General features: G+C 40.0%; 1 protein-coding gene across 4 annotated transcripts in view; it reads left to right on the top strand.

The window, feature by feature from the left end:
* FRMD6 (FERM domain containing 6) overlaps positions 1 to 21608 on the top strand; it is an 88265-nt gene that overhangs the window by 25040 nt on the left and 41617 nt on the right. For all 4 annotated transcript variants that reach the window (XM_069596154.1, XM_069596151.1, XM_069596155.1 and 1 more), the window contains exon 2: positions 20728 to 20972. In XM_069596154.1, the coding sequence (XP_069452255.1) occupies positions 20874 to 20972 (99 nt within the window). In that variant the 5' untranslated portion in view covers positions 20728 to 20873. The remainder of the gene's footprint in view (positions 1 to 20727; positions 20973 to 21608) is intronic.

Consider the following 21608-nt stretch of genomic DNA (forward strand, 5'->3'; position numbering starts at 1 on the left):
GCATTTTAAGCCGTAATAGTTATGAAAGAACACCATTGTATTTACTTCTAAGCTTAAGGAAAAGACTTTCTGTAGCACCTTGGCAGTCCCTGCCTATTTCTGAAGACATTCCCTACCCCAGCCTCTTACATCCCTCAGGACCACTATTGCAATTTTAAAGTTAATTGTTCCTTTGCCTTTCTTTATAGTCTTAACACACACACACAGACACACACACACACACACACACACGTATTCCTAAGTGAATGATTGGTTGTCTGCTTTTGAACTTTCTCTTCATAGAAAAGTATCATAGCATATATAGTCTTTTGCAAGTTGGCTTCTTTTGTTCAATGCTGTTCTGGGGATTCATACTTGCTGCTGTATAGCTGTAGTTGATTGTTTGCTGCTGAATTGTTTTTGTGTACTGTACTTTTTATTTTCCTATTCTGCCAATGGACTTTTACATTCCTAGTTTGTGTGTTTATTTCGTTCTTGTTATTAAGTTCCATTTCATGACATGTAAAATCATTTACCAGTGTTATAAGAAAGCTAGCAACTTCCCAAACACTTAATTCATTCTTTAAACATCTCAACCAGATAATGAGAATTTCACAGCAAAATTATTATCTAGAAAACTGCAGTTCCTGTGTCAGAGGGAATTGAGTGCAAGCCCCATGAATGAAGGAATCAACGATTTCATTGTGGAAATTAGAAGCAGATGCTTCTAAGTTGGGGGATTTTCCCTGAGAACAGCACTTTTTGTTGGCTGTGTCATGCTAAAAATTCATCTTGGTTGAAAGGAATTTTTGCGCCTGGTTGCTAAACCTGATATGACTTTTGAATACAGATGACTATGAAAAAATAAAAGTTTATGTGGTTTGAAATTCATGAATTTTCACCATTGCCTTTTTTCTTCTTCTTGGTTGCTTATCTAGCGTTTCCCCTCGTCTCCCAACTTCCCAAAGATATCCGTGTTTTTGTTTTGATGTCCATGCACTTCAGGGGAAGTTGCTCCCACCTCTGGCTCTGGAAGTGGGCCTTGGGAGGCCTCAGCTAATCTGCGGAGTCCATGCCCCTCTGTCCAGTGATAGAGAGCTTGTAACCCAAGACATCCAGTCAGATTGAGTATCAGTACTCTTGTTTGCCTCTGCATTCTGGTTGATTAAACTACTCTGAGACGCCAGCCTTAACATGGAGTTATTCCAAGGTACCAAGAAGAAACGAGGCCCTGGATGACATATCAAGCCACCATATCAAATCACCCACAAGCTTACCCATCCTACTTCTAAGCTTTAAGTTACTTTAGTTTTTATAAATTCCCCTTATGTCATTTAACTAGTTTAATTATCAGTAGTTAACTCTCATATAGGGCCTGCCATATGCCTTATAGCATCCTTTAAAGTAGATACAGTTATTATTTCTATTCTATAGATATGGAAGCTGAGATGTGGAGAGGTGAAGGGACTGGTCCAAGATCATACAGCTAATAAACAGTCCAATCCAGGCAGTGTGGCTCCAGAGTCCAAGTTCAATTTAGGTATCTTGGATGCTTGCAACTTAGTGCATCCCAACCGATGTATCTTTATATATGTTTGCTTTCACACGAGTTGGCTTACCCTGATATACATGGAGACTTTCCCCAAAACTACTTTGTTGACAGTACTGACATTATGTTTGTTCACTAAATTTAAAGACAAGAAAAAAAAGGTGCCCCCTTTCACCTGTAATTAACATAGAGAAAATATTCAAGAAGCTGTAACTAGTATTGACTCCCTTTGCTGGGGTGGGTTCTCCTTAAAGAACCTAATTTTAATCTTAATTGCTAGGGAATTCATTCACATTTTTGGTGAATTTCTAAATAATTTACTCAACACACCTTAGTAGTGTAATAGTGTTAGTCGCTCATTCATGTCCGACTCTGCTACCCCAGGGACTGTAACCCACCAGGCTCCTCTGTCCATGGGATTCTCCAGGCAAGAATACTGGAGTGGGTTGCCATTCCTTTCTCCAGGGGATCTTCCTGACCCAGGGATCGAACTTGAGTCTGCTGCATTGCAGGCAGATTCTTTACCGTCTGAGCCACCAGGGAAGGGCACCTTTCCTGGGTGCTCATTACAGAACCAGGACTACCGTAGGCATTAGAAACATAGAGATGCTAGCAGATTCTCTCAGTACTCTTTGGGAGACAGACTCACCAGCAAGTACAAAGGTGATTAGGAATGCAGGAGAAACTCTCCTCAGCTGCCTGCTGATGTGGAGATGTGCTTCGCAGACCCGTGTCTTGAGTTTTCCAGGGAGAACGAAAATGCTTTGCTTTTGTTCTTTTGGAAGTGGATGAAATAATAGGCAAGGAAACACCGCAGTCAAAAGCATGGAAATAAGAGAGTAAGACTTGCTCAGGGAACCATAAGGAAAAGAATTTTGACGGTATAAAACTTGAGCAGTCACACTGGGGAAGAGGGGGACCTGATGATAGAAGATGGCTGTGCCTCAGAGTTCAGATGCTGTCCTGTGGAGTTGCTGTAGTGCCGAAGTCTGTGAGCTGGTGTGATATGCAAGTGCAGTTTAATGAGGTTCACTCTGGCAGCTTTGCGGGGGTGATAGATTTAAAGAATGAGACAAGGCATTTGGAAATCTAGATTAGAACACAGTGAGGAGGTATGACAGAGGAGGTAACATGACTAGAATGAGACTAGACAGAAGGAAGGTCTTTTTTTTTCTTCCTAAGTTTATTTTTTAAATGTATATATAATGACTAAATCTATCCCAGTGTTTCAGCCACTGAGGATTACTTGTTATCCTTCCTCTCTCCCACCTTCCTGGGCTTTAGGTTTGGAAAAACTGTCTATCAAAATAAATTTCAGTCATTTGTTTTCTTTCTTTCTTTTTTTTTTTTAAATCTGGCAGGTAAAACTAATTGTGCTGTCAAAATAAGCACTTAAAATGATATTAGGTTGATGCAAAAGTAACTGTGTTTTTTCACTGTTGAACTTTGCCATATGATATTGGAATAGATTCTTAAATACATGTGGTTATGTTATACATCATTTGAATGCACATTTCTTGCTTTATGTTTTTTTGCTAATGACGTATTACTTGCTGTTTGTATTCTATCAGACTGTAGAAATGATGTTAGACAAAAAGCAAATTCAAGCAATTTTTTTATTCAGCTTCAAAGTGGGTTGTAAAGCGGCAGAGACAACTCGCAACATCAACAACACATTTGGCCCAGGAACTGCTAACGAATGAACAATGCAGTGGTGGTGGCTCAAGAAGTTTTGCGAGGGAGATGAGAGCCTTGAAGATGAGGAGCACAATGGCTAGCCATTGCAAAGTAACAACAACCGAGAGCCATCATTGAAGCTAATCCTCTTACAACTACATGAGAAGTTGCCAAAGAATTCAGTGTTGACTATCCCACAGTCATTTGGCATTTGAAGCAAATTGGAAAGATGTAAAAGCTCAACAAGTAGTGCCTCGTGACCTGACCAAAAAAAAAAAAAAGGGTCGCTCTGGAGTGTCGTCTCTTATTCTATGAAACAGCAAACCATTTCTTGATTGAATTGTGATGTGCAATGAAAAGTGGATTTTATATGACAACTGGCAAGCACCAGCTCAGTGGTTAGTCTGAGTCGAGGCTCCAAAGCACTTCCCAAAGCCAAACTTGCACCCAAAACGGTCATGGTCACTAGCGGTCTGCTGCCGGTCTCATCCATTACAGCTTTCTGAATCCCGGTGAAACGATCACGTCTGAGAAACATGCTCAGCAAATTGATGTGATGCACCGAAAACTGCGACACCCGCAGCCGGCCAACAAAAAGGGCCTGATTCTTCTGCATGACGGTGCTGAACCACACGCCACGCGACCAGCACTTCAATGAATTGGGCTACAAAGTTTTGCCTCATCTGCCATAACCTCTCGCCAACTGATACCACTTCTTCAAGCATCTCAACAACTTTTTGCAGGGAAAACGCTTCCATAACCAGCAGGAGGCAGAAAATGCTTTCCAAGAGTTCATTGAATCCTGAAATATGGATTTTTATGCTTCAGGAATAAACAAACCTATTTCTCCCTGGCAAAAAAATGTGTTGTTTATAATGGTTCCTATTTTGATTAATAAAGGTGTGTTTGAGCCTAGTTATAATGATTTAAAATTCCTTGTTCAAAACCACAATTACTTTTGTACCAACCTAATAATAAAGTTTGCCCTCTGAGCTGTTCCAAATCCTGAAAGATGATTCTATGAAAGTGCTACACTCAATATGCCAGCAAATTTGGAAAACTCAGCAGTGGCCACAGGACTGGAAAAGGTCAGTTTTCATTCCAATTCCAAAGAAAGGCAATGCCAAAGAATGCTCAAACTACCGCACAATTGCACTCATCTCACATGCTAGTAAAGTAATGCTCAAAATTCTCCAAGCCAGGCTTCAGCAATACATGAACCGTGAACTCCCTGATGTTTAAGCTGGTTTTAGAAAAGGCAGAGGAACCAGAGATCAAATTGCCAACATCCGCTGGATCATGGAAAAAGCAAGAGAGTTCGAAAAAAACATCTATTTCTGCTTTATTGACTATGCCAGAGCCTTTGACTGTGTGGATCACAATAAACTGTGGAAAATTCTGAAAGAGATGGGAATACCAGACCACCTAACCTGCCTCTTGAAAAATCTGTGTGCAGGTCAGGAAGCAACAGTTAGAACTGGACATGGAACAACAGACTGGTTCCAAATAGAAAAAGGAGTACGTCAAGGCTGTATATTGTCACCCTGCTTATTTAACTTCTATGCAGAGTACATCATGAGAAACGCTGGACTGGAAGAAACACAAGCTGGAATCAAGATTGCTGGGAGAAATATCAATAACCTCAGATATGCAGATGACACCACCATTATGGCACAAAGTGAAGAGGCGCTAAAAAGCCTCTTGATGAAAACGAAAGAGGAGAGCGAAAAAGTTGGCTTAAAGCTCAACATTCAGAAAACGAAGATCATGGCATCCGGTCCCATTACTTCATGGGAAATAGATGGGGAGACAGTGGAAACAGTGTCAGACTTTATTTTTTTGGGGCTCCAAAATCACTGCAGATGGTGACTGCAGCCATAAAATTAAAAGACACTTACTCCTTGGAAGAAAAGTTATGACCAAACTAGACAGTATATTCAAAAGCAGAGACATTACTTTTCCAACTAAGGTCCATCTAGTCAAGTCTAGTTTTTCCAGTGGTCATGTATGGATGTGAGAGTTGGACTGTGAAGAAGGCTGAGCGCCGAAGAATTGATGCTTTTGAACTGTGGTGTTGGAGAAGACTCTTGAGAGTCCCTTGGACTGCAAGGAGATTGAACCAGTCCATTCTGAAGGAGATCAGCCCTGGGATTTCTTTGGAGGGAATGATGCTAAAGCTGAAACTCCAGTACTTTGGCCACCTCATGTGAAGAGTTGACTCATTGGAAAAGACTCTGATGCTGGGAGGGATTGGGGGCAGGAGGAGAAGGGGACAACCGAGGATGAGATGGCTGGATGGCATCACGGACTCGACGGACGTGAGTCTGAGTGAACTCCGGGAGTTGGTGATGGACCGGGAGGCCTGGCATGCTGCAAGTCATGGGGTCGCAGAGTTGGACACAACTGAGCGACTGAACTGAACCAAATAATAAAGTTACTTAAGTGAATGATCTTTTAATTTCTGTTGAGCTATCACCATGGGTACATATGCCAATTTTATTAGACTTTTAAAAATATGTAAAATAACTCTAAAGATCTGCATTACTTCTTTTATGAACTCCAGAGGGAAGCCATTGTAATTACTGATTAAAAGAATTATGCATATAACTGTTCTGTGTAAGGAGAGTATACCAGAATGGTGCTTTGCAGAAATATGTTTTTAATCTCACATGGTTTTAAAAAAGTGGGAGTTTCATTTCCCCTAACATCACTATTACCATTGTCCTTTGCTTTGCGTCTGTAATTGAATGGATAAAATGAGTATGGTCATAGCGAAAAATAATGCTAAAGAAGGAGAAATTCAAAAGCCTAGGGTTCTGAATACCGCAGAGTGCAAAACCATTGCCAGAGCTAGAGGACAACTTTGAAAAAAACGACCCACTGTGTGATGTTCCCATGACTCAGAAGCCCCTCAGGGTACTGAAGAAAGTGTCTTAGGAAAGTGTCTTAGCATGACCTGATTTCATCCATCAGGCCTTCCAGGGAGCCCAGGCTTGTCTCCTACCTCCCCTCCCCACCCAGGGTCTTAACTGTGTTCTCCACCCTTAATTCTTTCTTGTCTCTGCTGCATACAGATCATTTCCCTTCCCTCCATGAAACTGGCCTGGATGCTACGCTTCCCTCAGTTCTCAGCCTTTTCTCAAATCCCACAATCTTTATTTTGCTGCTCAGTTTAGCATTTAACCTGAAATGCAATTGTATTTCTCTCTATTGTTTCTACTTTGTTAATTTCAACACTTCAAAGAGATTTTAAAGTCTCTAAAGGCCAGAGTTTAGAAATGGTGTGAGAGGCAAAAAGTTGTAAACGTTAATGAAGTGCTTTAGACTCAAATCCAGTTGGATTATGATTGTTCGTTGACTGATTGCTTGTGATACTTGTCATCTATTTTTTCTATCTCCCCCACCCCCGCCTCTTGGATTTAGAGACTTTTTTTTTTTTTAAGTTCTTTATTCCTGAAAGTTCAGTTCTATGAACAGAACTATATATATAGTGAAACAGGGTAATTTTCGGCTGTCGTTGGTATTTGTGATTTGAGGGGATTGTGCTCAGTAAATGCAGTTTTTTATTATTGATACTACTTTAGATATACCATAATTTACTAATCCATTGCTGTTGTTAGACTATTTAGATTTTTTTTCCAGTTTTTGCTCTGATAGATAATGGTTCCCTGAGTGCTTTTGATCAAGTGTGGTGCTTTGGTTCAGTTATTTTCTCCTTATACATTTTTCAAGTTGGCTTACTCGATCGAAGGGTATGAACATTTTTATGCTTCTTACTACAAACTCATGCTGGTTGCAGTAATTTACAGTGCTAACTGCAGCTTACGAGTACATAATTTTACTTATTTTTTTCCTTATTGCAATCCAAGGCTTCTTTGCCTATCTTTCCTATATTCTCCCTTTTCTATAGCCAAAGACTAGCCATATAATTTTATTCAGTAAAGTATGATGAGTGGTACTTGGCACCAATTCACATCTACTTCAATCGGAAGGTTCTTTTCCATTCCCAGCCCCAAGATACAGCAAATCTCATTGGTTAAATACAAAAATGAAATAATCTATTAGCTACTAATAGGAGAGAAATACTGATTTTTTTGTAGAACTCAAGATATGATTAATGACAGAATAGATAATGACCAACACACATTACCAAAAAGCAATTATTCCACTTGTTTTCTGTAATAGGAAATCAGGATGTTACCTCATAGTAAAGGAGTAACCCAGTTAATAATGTCCACAACAGTTCCATTTCAGAAGTGAGAAAAATTGACATGAGGAAGTAAAGAGTCTTGCCCAGGGGCGGTGGCAGGTGTCAGGGCTGGCATCCAAATTGGAGCAGTCAGGCTCCATGGGCCAAGCTTAAGCAGCACATTATATTGCTTCTTTCCTAACCTAAACTTTCCATTGATTCAATAAATATTTTCAAGTGTAGTTGTTGCTTGTATTATACATAACATATTTACATACACATGCTATTTATATAAAAATAATATGGTTTCCCAGGTGGCTCAGTGGTAAAGAATCAGCCTGCCAAGCAGGAGAAACAAAAGATATGGGTTTGATTCTGGATCGGGAAGATCCCCTGGAGAAGGAAATGGCAACCCCCTCCGGTATTCTTGCCTGAGAAAGTCCCATGGACAGAGGAGCCTCACAGGCTACAGTTCATGGGGTCTCAAAAAGTTGAATACAACTTAGTGACTAAACAAGAAATACGTATACTTACATATTTAAAATAGATACATGCATGTGTGTACATATTTTCACACTTTATATAAAATAACTGTATATTACAATAACTACATTTCATACACAGCTACTTATATGGTGTGTTGTTTTTGTTGTTCGGTCTCTAAGTCATGTCCTTCTCTTTGCGACCCCATGGACTGTAGAAGGCAAGACTTCCCTGTCCTTCACCATCTCCCAGAGCTTGCCGAAACTCAGGTCCATTGATCTGATGATGTCATCCAACCATCTCGTCCTCCGTCATCCCCTTCTCCTCCTGTCTTCAATCTTTCCCACCATTACGGTCTTTTCCAGTGAGTCAGTTCTTTGCATCAGGTGGCCAAAGCCTTCGGCTTCAGCATCAGTCCTTCCAATGAATATTAAGGGTTGATTTCCTTTAGTATTGACTGGTTGGATTTTCTTGCAGTCCAAAGGACTCTCAAGAAGCTCCAACACCACAGTTCAAAAGCATCAATTCTTCATCGCTCAGCTTTCTTTATGATCCAACTCTCACATCCATACATGACTGCTGGAAAAATCATAGCTTTGACTAGACGGACCTTTGTTGGCAAAGTAATGTCTCTGCTTTTTAATATGCTGTCTAGGCTGGTCACAGCTTTTCTTCCAAGGAGCAAATGTCTTTTAATTTCATGGCTGCAGTCACCAACTGCAGTGATTTTGGAGCCCAAGAAAATAAAGTCTGACCCTGTTTCCACTGTTTCTCCATCTATTCCCCTTGAAGTGATGGGACCGGTTGCCATGATCTTATTTTTTTGAATGTTGAGTTTTAAGCCAGCTTTTTCACTGTCCTCTTTCACTTTCATCAAGAGGTTCTTTAAAAACACATAGTGGCCTTTAATAAGAGAGAACTATTCACCCACAAGTTAGTATTCAAGCTGAGATATTCTTTTGTTGCTGAAAATTATTATTATGAATTAATTGTCCTGTATACTCGGTTTGCCTTAAAGCAATGTGTGCATTATACCCATAAAGCACTTGCTCTATGTAGTGCTCTTAGAGAGTGGTGGTATCTGAACAGCAACTCAGTCACCTAAACTTTTCATTTATTCAGATCTATTTTTCCACCTTTTGTCTTCTCTATTAATGGTGAATATTCTCCTTTGTTTTATTTTTTTTTTCTGATAAGGGTCTAGTATTTAGTATATATATTTTTAAAAAACCCTACAACTCAAAAAGACAAACAAAAAAAAACGAGCAAAGGATTTGAACAAACATTTTTCAAAAAAAGATAGACAAATGGTCAATATCCACATGAAGAGATGTTCAGTATCATTAGCATAAGGGAAATATAAATCAAAATCACAAAATGAGATACTTCAGACCTACCAGGGTATCTATAAACAAATAACAACTGTTGGTGAGGACATGGAGAAATCAGAACCTTCATGCTTTGCTGGTAGGAAGGTAAGACAGTACAGCTGGTACAGCCTCTATGGAAAAAAGTCCCGAAGTTCTTCAGAAAGCTACATATAGCTATCATATGACTCAGTAATTCCACTTCTACGTATATAACTGAGAAATGGAAACGTATGTCCACACAAAAATTTGTACATGAAATGTTCTCGGCAGCACTGCTTATCATAGCCAAAAAAAAAAAAAAAGCAACTCAGATGTCCATACGCTGATGAATGGACAAATAAAACGGGGTCTATTCACATAATGGAATATTACAGAGCCATTAAAGGGAATGAAGTACTGACACAGGCTACAACATGCATGAACTTTAACAATTATGCTAAGTAAAAGAGGCCAGACACAAAAGGATACACATTCTTTGACTTAGTATCTATGAGGTGCTAGGAAAAGGTAAATTCTGACACTGAAAGTAGATTAGAGGTGACCAGGAATTGGGAGTTACAGGTACCTGGGGTTTAATGGTTAGTGTTTCTGTTTGGGGTAACAAAAAAGTTTTGGGAGCAGACAGTGGTGATGGTGGCACAACACTGTATGTAATTAATCGCAGTGAATTATACATTTTAGACTGGTTAAAACATAGTAAATGTGATACATTCAGTTCAGTCACTCAACTGTGTTTGACTCTTTGCAACCCCACGGACTGCAGCACGCCAGGCTTCTCCGTCCATCACCCACTCCTGGAGCTTGCTCAAACTCATGTCTGTGAGTCGGTGATGCCATCCAACCATCTCATCCTCTGTCGTCCCCTTCTCCTCTCGCCCTCAGTCTTTCCCAGCATCAGGGTCTTTTCCAATGAGTCAGCTCTTCACATCAGATGGCCAAAGGATTGGAGTTTCAGCTTCAGCATCAGTCCTTCCAATGAATATTTAGGACTGATTTCCTTTAGGATGGACTGGTTGGATCTCCTTGCAGTCCAAGGGACTCTCAAGAGTCTTCTCCAACACCACAGTTCAAAAGCATCAATTCTTCAGCTTTCTTTATAGTCCAACTCTCACATCCATACATGACTACTGGAAAAACCGTAGCTTTGACTAGACGGATATTTGTTGGCAAAGCAATGTCTCTGGCTTTTTAATATGCTGTCTAGTTTGGTCATAGCTTTTCTTCCTAGCAGTGAGCATCTTTTAATTTCATGGCTGTTGCTGCTGCTGCTGCTAAGTCACTTCAGTCACGTCCGACTCTGTGCGACCCCATAGACGGCAGCCCACCAGCCTCCCTCGTCCCTGGGATTCTCCAGGCAAGAACACTGGAGTGGGCTGCCATTTCCTTCTCCATCTCCTTTGTTTTAGAATCGAGAAAAACTTTAAAACTTAGGGCAATGTCTTTTTCAAGTAAATATTGGTACAAGTAACCAGTGATAGTAGGCATTCAGTGAATTAATGAATGAATATATCAAGCAGTAAGTCAGCTTGATTGAATGGACTGTATTATAAAGGACTCATTTAGTTGCAAGGGGGCAGAATTAGCTGAAGAGAAAGGATAGTTTATCATATGGGAATTCCTTGGGATAGTTTGTGGCTTCAGACATTGCTAGACATAGAAGTTCAAATGATGTAATCAGAATGCTTTCTGAGCTTCTCTTTCCTCTGTGATGACTTTCTTCTTCAGGAAAGTTCTTACCACATAAAGATGATTGCCAGCAGCTCTAGGGTCATATCATTCTCACAAACAGCAATCCAGAAGGAGGTGCAGCCTTCTCCATGTGTATTACAGATTTCGTGGAGGAATTCTGGTCTTGCTTAGGTTACACGTTCACCCTTTAGACCAGGCTCTGTGACTGAAGAGTGATGCCGTCTGTTAGACCAGCCTTGAGTCACATCCCTGCCTATATCATCTCTTCACTCTCCCACAGAAGAGTGTACACTGTGTCTGATAGCTCCGCTGGAAATATCTGGGATGGAAGAGGGGTACTCCCCAGTCGAGAGACGGTACCAAACAGATGGAAACAGATGTTTTTTACATCCTGTCCTTTGGTCAGCCAGCACGCATTTGAACTTACACACACATACATACATTTTCTTTTTCAATATATTAAATTTCAAAGGAGTTATCACCTTATATAATGCAGCTGTCCCATTTACAACCAACAATACACTTAACTTCCCCACCCCAAAGTAGACGTTCCAAGGTTTAGCCCTGATGCTGCATTTGGCTCTAAATTTTAGCTCTCTAGGTGATATGTATTTTTGTCAGTCGTTTGTAGACATATCTTCTCATGAGCTGGCAACTCATGGCTGTTATTTTAGTGAGTAGCCCCCCAACAAGCTGATATCTAGTGCTTTATATTCATTATGTTGTTTAATCTGACCAATAATCCAAGCAGGCCAGTAGTACATATTTTACTGATGAAGAGTCAGGCTCAGAGATTAGGTTCCTTGCCCAAGGTCATATAGCTCATATTGTAGATTCTAGATAGGATTTAGGTTTGACTGATTGGGGAGGTTAAGTCTATCTCCTTAATCAGTATTCTGCCCATATTGTCTCTAAACATTTGAGGCTCAGTCATATGGGAGGAGAAGGCAATGGCACCCCACTCCAGTACTCTTGCCTGGAGAATCCCATGGATGGAGGAGCCTGGTAGGCTGCAGTCCATGGGGTCGCAAAGAGTTGGGCACGACTGAGTGACTTCTCTGTCACTTTTTTCACTTTCATGCATTGGAGAAGGAAATGGCAACCCACTCCACTGTTCTTGCCCAGAGAATCCCAGGGACGGGGGAACCTGGTGGGCTGCTATCTATGGGGTCGCACAGAGTCGGACACAACTGAAGTGACTTAGCAGCAGCAGCAGCATTTATCTGCCAAAACAGTGGTTAGAGGTGGGAAAGAGACAGCATCAGAGTATCTGATGTTCTTTCTAGAGGGTTTGGCTCTGGATAGTTGATAAATATCAGCTACTTTATTTTTTAGATAAAGCAGTAATTGCAAAAGAGGGCATGAAGTAGAAAATGTTCAGTTTACTTACTCTTCAAATTAAGTGAGGAAAAGAACTCTGTGATTCCAGAATGACTCTTAGAAGCAAATGACCTTACTTAAGAAGTCCTCATAATACAGAGTGTACAGACAAATTGATAATCAGGTATCATTTATTTCCAGGTCAGTTTTTATATTTCTAGGTACTGGGATTAAACTATAGGACTTTCCAACAACAAGTACCTGGTAATAACTTCTACTTACATGAGAAGTTTGGCAATACACTGCGTTAAAACTTGGAAGTTTCAAGAAGGCTAAATTTCAAAACTGTTATGAAGCTAGTGGCTGTTGAAAAATTTAACTTTAAGGTTAAAGCCAGATTTCTAAGTTTGAAACTAAGTTGCTGACATTTAGTTGGCAAATGTGTGTTTGGTAGGAGTTTGATCCCCTGGTGGCTCAACTGGCAAAGAACTGCCTGCAATGCAGGAGATCTGGGTTTGATCCCTGGGTTGGGAAGATCCCCTGAAGTAGGGAATGGCAGCCCACTCCAGTATTCTTGCCTGGGAAATCGCATGGACAGAGGAACCTGGTGGGCTACAGTCCATGGGGTCACAAAAGAGTCAGACATGACTGACTAACATTTTTCTTTCACTGCTTAAAAATTAACTGGATGGTAAGAACAGCCTGTTGTGACTCAGCAGATTAGGTTCCTTGTTCTCAACGATTGGTTCTCAGCAATGGGTAATTTTGCCCCCAAGTTGATATTTGGCAATGTCCGGTGATATTTTGGGTTGTCACTACTGGGAGTTGAGGGGGATTCTCCCTGTATCTAGTGGGCAGAGATCAGAGATGAACATTGAACATCCTGCAGTGCACAGGACAGCCCCTGACGACACAGAGTATTTGGCCCCATAATGTCAATATTGCCAAGGTTAAGAACCCCTGCTGTATAATCTTCCTTGTCCAAGGACATGTGTGCAGTAAACCAGTCAAGCCACTTTTAATTAGTGTATACTTATGTACCTGCCATTGAAAATTAAACATACACACACACACACACACACTCACACTCTCACAGACTAGTGATCCTCCTCTAAGAAGATCTGAATAGAGGAGCTAGACCAAAAAATAATAATGACAACTACTGAGTTATCCACTGCTGAGGCAGAACTTTGAGCATGAGCTAGTCAGAGGGCCAGCTCAGATTCAAGAGAAGAGGGAAATAGATCCTATCTACCTCTTCACTGAAAGCACGGCAAAGAGCTGTTGGTTTTCTTTAATGTACCATGAATACTTAACATCAGCATTTAGCTCAGTGGTAGAGAATCTACCTGCTGATACAGGAGAGGCAGGTTTAATCCCTGGGTTGGGAAGATCCCCTGAAGAAGGAAATGGCAACCCACTCCAGTATTCTTGTCTAGGAAATCCCATGGACAGAGGAGCCTGCAGGGCTATACTCCATGGGGCACAAAAGAGTCAAACATGACTTAGCAACTAAACGCGACAAGTATGTAGTCAATGTTAGCTATAGTTTTTACTGCTATTTTACCTTTTCTGAAGCGTCAGTGAGCCTTGGCACTTATTGTCCCCTCTATTTGGAAAAAATTTCCCTAGGTTGGATGGGGGGAAGAAGGGAGAGAGGGAAGGAAGGAAGAAAAGAAAGAAGGAAAGAAGAAAGGAAATAAATTATATCGCTCTCTTAATTCTTAAATCTGCTCAAATATCAGAAATGCTTATCAGAAATGCTTCCCCTGAGTACCCTGTATGAAATAGCATCCACATGACCACAGTATCTTCATCAGCTCTCTCACCTACTCTGAATTTATTTTTCTTCACAGTACATGTCACTGCCTACATTATATATTGTCTGTCTCCATTAGAGTTGAATATTTGTTCTATTCATTGCTGTGTGTTCAGCACTTACAACAACACCTGGCACATAGTAGCTGTATATGCTGAATGAATGAATGAATAAATGAACAACAACAGCAAAGCCATTTTGATATCACTTTTAGGAAAACACTGAGTAAAAGACTATGTACTTTTTATTCCAAAGTGATGTTAGCCACAGTATTCATACACCTAATGCTGTCATCTGTTATGTCTTCCCGGAAGTGTCCATCTGAGTCTGTGTGCTCATGGGAAGGAGGGACATAATATCATCATCCTAAGCGTCCTGGCCCTGTTATATCCCTAACTTGATGGTGAATTCGTGGAAGTAGGGGGCACATCTTCCATTGTTTGTGTGTTCTGCTTTATGCCAAGTAAATACCACAATGCTGTGTATATAATTTGAGTTTCATGAATATGTAGTGATTAAATTAAAAGACAGGGCTGTCTGCCACCCAGCTTTTCAAGATACTATTTGCCTTATTTTTGTTAGGTAATAAAGATGCCTTATTGACTGTTGAAATATGCCTACTAACCATGCTGACATTATAGTCATTTTCTTATCAAATTACCACCTAACTTTTTTTAGGGTGACAGTCTCAGAATTAAGGATCTTCCTTTGACTTCATTCAAAGTGAGACTATACCTGTTGTATGAGGAGGAAATTTCTGGTGACCTAGGGTTTTTTAAATAAACTTTTTAACTTTAGAATGCATTTAGATATACGGGACAGTGTTCCTCTGTACCCATGGTACCCACTTTCCCTGTTGTTAACCTCTGGTAAGACTATGAGATCTTCATCACAACTGACAAACCAACTGATACATTATATTGAAGTAAAGTCCATGCTTTTATTCCAAGGTGACACAGTTTTAAAGGCTCTATCCAGTAGTTTCTTAAAACTGAAAATCAGTATTGAGTGTGCATACCACATGTGAGCTTCCCGATTCTTGAAAAGAAATGAAGTAACTTTATCATTAATGGGCTTATCAGGAAGTAAGAAACTTAAAATAATGTGGGTTTAAAGTTTGAGTAGGGAAATTAACAAGTAATTTGAACCTTGGGTATTCATAAAGATGTCAGGAGAAACATTAACAACCTGAGATATGCAGATGACACCACTCGAATGGCAGAAAGTGAAAAGAAACTAAAGAGCCTCTTGATGAGGGTGAAAGAGGAGAGTGAAAAAGCCGGCTTAAAACTCAGCATTCAAAAAACAGAGATCATGGCATCCAGTCCCATCACTTCATGGCAAATAGAAGGGGAGAAAGTGGACGCAGTGACAGATTCTCTTTTCTTGGGTTCCAAAATCACTGTGGACAGTGATTATGCAATGAAATTAGAAGACACTTGCTTCTTGGAAAGAAAGCTGGGACAAACCTAAATAGCATATTAAAAAGCAAAGACATCACTTTGCTAACAAAGGTCTGTATAGTCAAAGCTATGGTCTTTCCAAAAGTCATGTATGGTTGTGAGAGTTGGACCATAGAAAAGGCTGAGCACCGAAGAATTGATGCTTTTGAATTATAGTGCTGGAGAAGACTCTTGAGAGGCCCTTGGACTGCAGGGAGATCAAATCAGTCAGTCCTAAAGGAGATCAACCTTAACCATTCATTGGAAGTACTGATGCTAAAGCTGAAGCTCCAACACTTTGGCCACCTGATATGATGAGCCAACTCATTGGAAAAGACCCTGATGCTGGGGAAGACTGAAGGCAAAATGAGAAAAGGGTGGCAGAAGATGAGATGGTTACATAGCATCACTGACTTAACAGACATGAACTTAAGCAAACTCCTGGAGGTAGTAGAGGACATGGAGGCCTGATGTTCTGCAGTCCTTGGGGTCACAGAGTCAGACATGACTTAGCGACTGAACAACAACAAAGATGGCAGGATGGGGTTTGATCACCATGTTAGCTGTTCTTTTGTTGTTTGGGAAATATGGGATTATAACGTGGTTTGCTCTTCATAGATAATCTATCCCTAGATTACTGAACACAAGGGCTGCCCTGGAGTAGGAAATGTGCCCCCCTGGGATGGCTTTGGGACTTAGGATGCAGAATAAGCAGCCAATGGCTCAAAGGCTAAATTCTATGGTTAAAATTGGTATACATTTAGTCTTAAGTCTTTCCCCTAGGACTGTCTAACTTTAAATTTTATACTGAAGCATGTTAGAGATACGGGAATTTTGCTATTTCAGTGGAACATTTTAATCAGCTTTAATGCAGGCTTGGGTAAAGTAAATCTTAATACTGTCTCTCTTTCAAGGCTTTGCTAGTTTGCTATCCTGAAAGCAGAAAAGCAACAATGAAGCAGCACTGCTTCTTAACTCTGCTTTTATTAAATTTTCTTTATAATCCTCTTCTCATCCTTTTTTATACTGTACTATTGAACCATAAGCAAACTAGTAAATAAAAATTGTACTCATGGAATTTTAAAATTGTTTTAATGAAGCTCTGGAAGCATCCCCATTTCAGAAGATATTTTTCCCTAGTTTGTTTTTTAAATTCTAGAAAGTAGGTCAGTAGAAATAAATCCCCTTTAATTGGTTTAATTAGAAATGGAAAATTGTATGAGTAGCTCAATTTGAAGTATAGATTTAAATAATTTTACTGGGATTAATATCACTTAATGGTTTGAATCTAAATAAGTTGCATTTAATCATAGCTTGTAATTTCTTGAAAAGATTTTAATATCAGAAAAAGTGAAAGTCACTCAGTCGTGTCCGACTCTTTGTGACCCCATGGACTATACAGTCCATGGAATTCTCCGCAAAATACTGGAGTCGGTAGACTTTCCCTTCTCCAGGGGGTCTTCCCAACCCAGGGATCGAACCCTGGTCTACCACCTTGCAGGCTGCTTCTTTACCAGCTGAGCTGTAAGAGAAGCCCGAGAATACTAAAGTGGGTAACCTATCCCTTCTCCAGCGGATTTTCCCAACCCAGAGATTGAACCAGGGTCTCCTACATTGCAGGTGGATTCTTTACCAACTGGTCTATCAGGGCAACTCATATTAAATATCTCATATTTAATATCAGAGAGGAGGCCTAAGTGTTGGAATATATCTATGCATAGGGAAAAATGTTTGCCATGAAATATAATATTTAACTATGAAATTATTTTAGAACTGTATTTCTCAGATAGTATGCCTGAGAATATTATTCTCAGTTCAGTTGCTCAGTTGTGTCTAACTCTTCACAACCCCATGGACTGCAGCATGCCAGGCTTCCCTGTCCATCACCAACTCCCAGAGCTTATTCAAACTCATGTCCATCAAGTCAGTGATGCCATCCAACCATCTTGTCCTCTGTCATCCCCTTCCTTCCTGCCTTCAATGTTTCCCAGCATCAGGGTCTTTTCAAATGAGTCAGTTCTTCACATCAGGTGGCCAAAGTATCGGAGTTTCAGCTTCAGCATCAGTCCTTCCAATGAATATTCAGGACTGATTTCCTTTAGGATGGACTGGTTTGATCTCCTTGCAGTCCAAGGGACTCTCAAGAGTCTTCTCCAACCACAGTTCAAAAGCATCGATTCTTCATCGCTCAGCTTTCTTTATAGTCCAACTCTCACATCCATACATGACTACTGGAAAAACCATAGCTTTGACTAGACGGACCTTTGTCAACAAAGTAATGTCTCTGCTTTTTAGTATGCCATCTAGGTTGGCCATAACTTTTCTTCCAAGGAGCAACCGTCTTTTAATTTCATGGCTGCAGTCACTGTCTGCAGTGATTTTGGAGTCCCCCAAAAGTTAAAGTCTCTCACTGTTTGCATTGTTTCCCCGTCTATTTGCCATGAAGTGATGGGAGCTGATGCCATAGTCTTAGTTTTCTGAACATTAATTTTAAGCCAACCTTTTTATTCTCCTCTTTCACTTTCATCAAGAGGCTCTTTAGTTCTTCTTCACTTTCTGCCATAAGTTTGGTGTCATCTGCATATCTGAGGTTATTGATATTTCTCCCAGCAATCTTAATTCCAGCTTGTGCTTCATCCAGTCCAACGTTTCTCATGATGTACTCTGCATATAAGTTAAATAAGCAAGGTGACAATATACTTCCTTGACATACTCCTTTCCCAATTTGGAACCAGTTCGTTCTTCCATGTCCAGTTCTAACTGTTGCTTCTTGACCTGCATACAGATTTCTCAGGAGTCAGGTAAGGTGGCCTGGTATTCCCATCTCTTTCAGAATTTTCCACAGTTTGTTGTGATCCATTCAGTCAAAGGCTTTAGCTTAGTCAGGGAAGCAGAAGTAGATGTTTTCTGGAATTCCCTTGCTTTTTCTGTGATCCAACAGATGTTGGCAATTTGATCTCTGGTTCCTCTGCCTTTTGTAAATCCAGCTTGAATATCTGGAAGTTCACAGTTCAAGTACTGTTGAAGCCTGGCTTGGAGAATTTTGAGCATTACTTTGCTAGTGTGTGAGATGAGTGCGATTGTGCGGTAGTTTGAACATTCTTTGCCCTGCCCTTCTTTGGAATTGAAATGAAAACGGACCTTTTCCAGTCCTGTGGCCACTGCTGAGTTTTCCAAATTTGCTGACATACTGAATGCAGGACTTTAATGCACCATCTTTTAAGACTAAAATAGCTCAGCTGGAATTCGATCACCTCTACTATCTGCGTTTGTAGTAATGCTTCCTAAGGCCCACTTGAGTTCACACTCCAGGATATCTGGCTCTAGTGAATGATCACACCATCATAGTTATCTGGGTCATTTATGCCTTTTTTTGTATAGTTCTTCTGTATATTCTTGCCACCTCTTCTTAATATTTTCTGCTTCTATTAGATCCATAATGCTTTTGTCCTTTATTGTGCCCATCTTTGCATAAAATGTTCCCTTGGTATCTCTAATTTTCTTGAAGAGATCTCTAGTCTTTCCCATTCTATTATTTTCCTCTGTTTCTTTGCACGGTTCACTTATGGCTTTCTTTGCTTTAGAATTGTTTACAGTGTGCATTCTACAGCTGAATGGTTGGATTTGAAGTGCAGTTAGTTTGTGTTCATAGAACACATAGGCTAACCATTCTAGCCGTCCCATACTGGAGAGAACTGTAGCACTGACCTCTGGTGACCCTGTAGGGTGATGTACTGGCTACAGCCTAATGTGAAACAATTCCCGTTATGCTTTAAGAAATGTAGAATACTCCTAAGGGGCTTTTGGTCTCCTTCCTAAGGAAATACTGTATATGTTTTTACTTAGGTTTGAGTAGCTCCCTGATCGATGGTATTTTACTTATACTTTAAAAAAATAAATACTAGTTTACATTTACTTACGGTGCCATCTAAGAGTATATTCTCTCCTGTCTTCCTGCTGATAAGAGATGGACATTGCACCTTAAACAAATAAGCCAAGATTCTGCCTCATTTATGGTTTGATTTATATGAGCAGTGATAATAGCTCTTCTATTAAAACTATATGGTTATGCTTTCTGCCTGATAAAACTAATCCATATTCCTGGAAATTCCTACATATCCTACAAACGTAGCTGTAAAGGAACAATATAAATGATTACTACTGGTTTGACAGGCAAGTTGCCTTAACATACCGTGGTTGAATAGTGTTGTATTAGGAATAATATATGAAACACTAGACACATTCATTAAAAGTAGAAAATATCCACCAATGTTTTAAAATTATTCTTAAAGTCTTGCCAATGCAGTGAGACATGAGACGGCAATAAAAAGTGTGGTTATTGAAAATTGGTGATTAAGTCTTTATAACTTGCAAGCAAAATTCTTTACACTGAATATCTGAGAGAATTTTAAAAGTAAAATTACGTGGTTTAATAAACCGGTTAGATATGAGAAGTATCCAAAATCTACCATATAAAATAAATACAAATATTTATTATATACTATCATGTTATTTCTATGTGTTAACTGGTTGGTGAAATAACTGCATTGTCAGGTTAGAGAATGAGAAGAGAGGGCAGCATCATAAAAACTCAGGGAGAAAAAGGTTGTAAGGAGGACTTAACAGCCTCAGTAAGTGTTGTACATACTGAGGTCAATCAAAGTGAATGCTATGGTTTCTCCTCATGGTCTTGAGATCACTGGCTTCCTGTGGCAAAGCCATGCTGGTTAGAAGAAGGAAATGAAGCCAGACCACAGTGGTTGAAGAAGGAATATAGTGTAAGATCCAAGAAATTTCTTTGAGTTTGATTGTAATGGAAGAAAAAAAGGAGAGGGATTGAGAATTGTGTTGTTATTGCTGCTTTGTCATTTTGTTCGTTTATTCCAGAACCCTTCCATATGAGACTGGCAATTTCTCAAAGGCAGGCTCTGCTTTTGAAAGCCCTGCAGTACACAGTACCACCTTGAATGTAGAGACACTCATTGGCTTTATGTTAGATTCATGACTGTGAACGTAACTTTTAGAACACTTGGTAGTGGGCAAAGTAGAGAGTGCGTGCCCGTGTGTTCTCAGGGATTAGACGAGGCCGGCCTCACTGTGAGACGCGCTGGGCCCTGTCCTGCTGCAGCTCCTCTCCCCGTCTGTCTGTTCACCAGTCTTGCCATCTTCATTCACAACCTCCTTCCTTTTGGACTTTCTTTTCTTCACAGCTATGAAACCTACGTAGTCGAATATCACGATGCTTCTCCTGTAGGGAGTGTGATGAGGAGCAGAGTTTGGCTTTGGAGTGCTCGGAACCAGAGGAATTGCCGAGGACTCGGAGCCCAGCCCTGACCACTAGAGAGCCCACAACACAATGAACAAATTGAACTTCCATAACAACAGAGTCATGCAGGACCGCCGGAGTGTGTGTATTTTCCTTCCTAATGATGAATCTCTGAACATCATCATAAATGTGAGTAGATCCTACTTTAGAAATGTTTAAATGATGATATTCCCACCAGTGGCCACATTCAAATTATGACTTGGCTAATGATGAGATCCTCACAGAATGAGACTGTTAATAATGCTGGAGAATTGGGGTATTAAGGCTGTCTACACAGGTATAAATTTGAATGATAGCTTAAGTTCAGCTGTCTTTAGCATTCTCTTGTCTGGTAAAATTAGAGAATATCTGTTACTATATTATATATAGAAAAATAAATACTTTGCTTTTTAAAAAAACTTTTATGAAATATAATTTTTATGGCTATCTGAGTTTGCTTTTTAAATGTTTTTGAGTTGTCACCTACACTCATGAAATGGTAATACATAATTGCTGACTTTTTAACATGCATCTTGATCATTGTTTTGATGGTAGGCTGCAGCCTAAGTCTAGCCAGTTTCAAGAATAGGCTGTGTATTTGCCCACTAAACTTGCTTATGGTTGATGAGCTGGAGTTAACTCTCTTAGTTAACCTGGACATTGAGGAATATAATACTTTTTCTCTTTTTTTTTTTACTTTTAAAGTCGAGTTATAATTTACTTACAGCAGAGTATAGGAATATCAAGTGTGCAGCTCTGACTTTTCCCCAGTGTGTACATCCAAGT

The sequence above is a fragment of the Ovis canadensis genome, chromosome 7, assembly GCF_042477335.2.
Source record: "Ovis canadensis isolate MfBH-ARS-UI-01 breed Bighorn chromosome 7, ARS-UI_OviCan_v2, whole genome shotgun sequence".
NCBI lineage: Eukaryota > Metazoa > Chordata > Mammalia > Artiodactyla > Bovidae > Ovis > Ovis canadensis.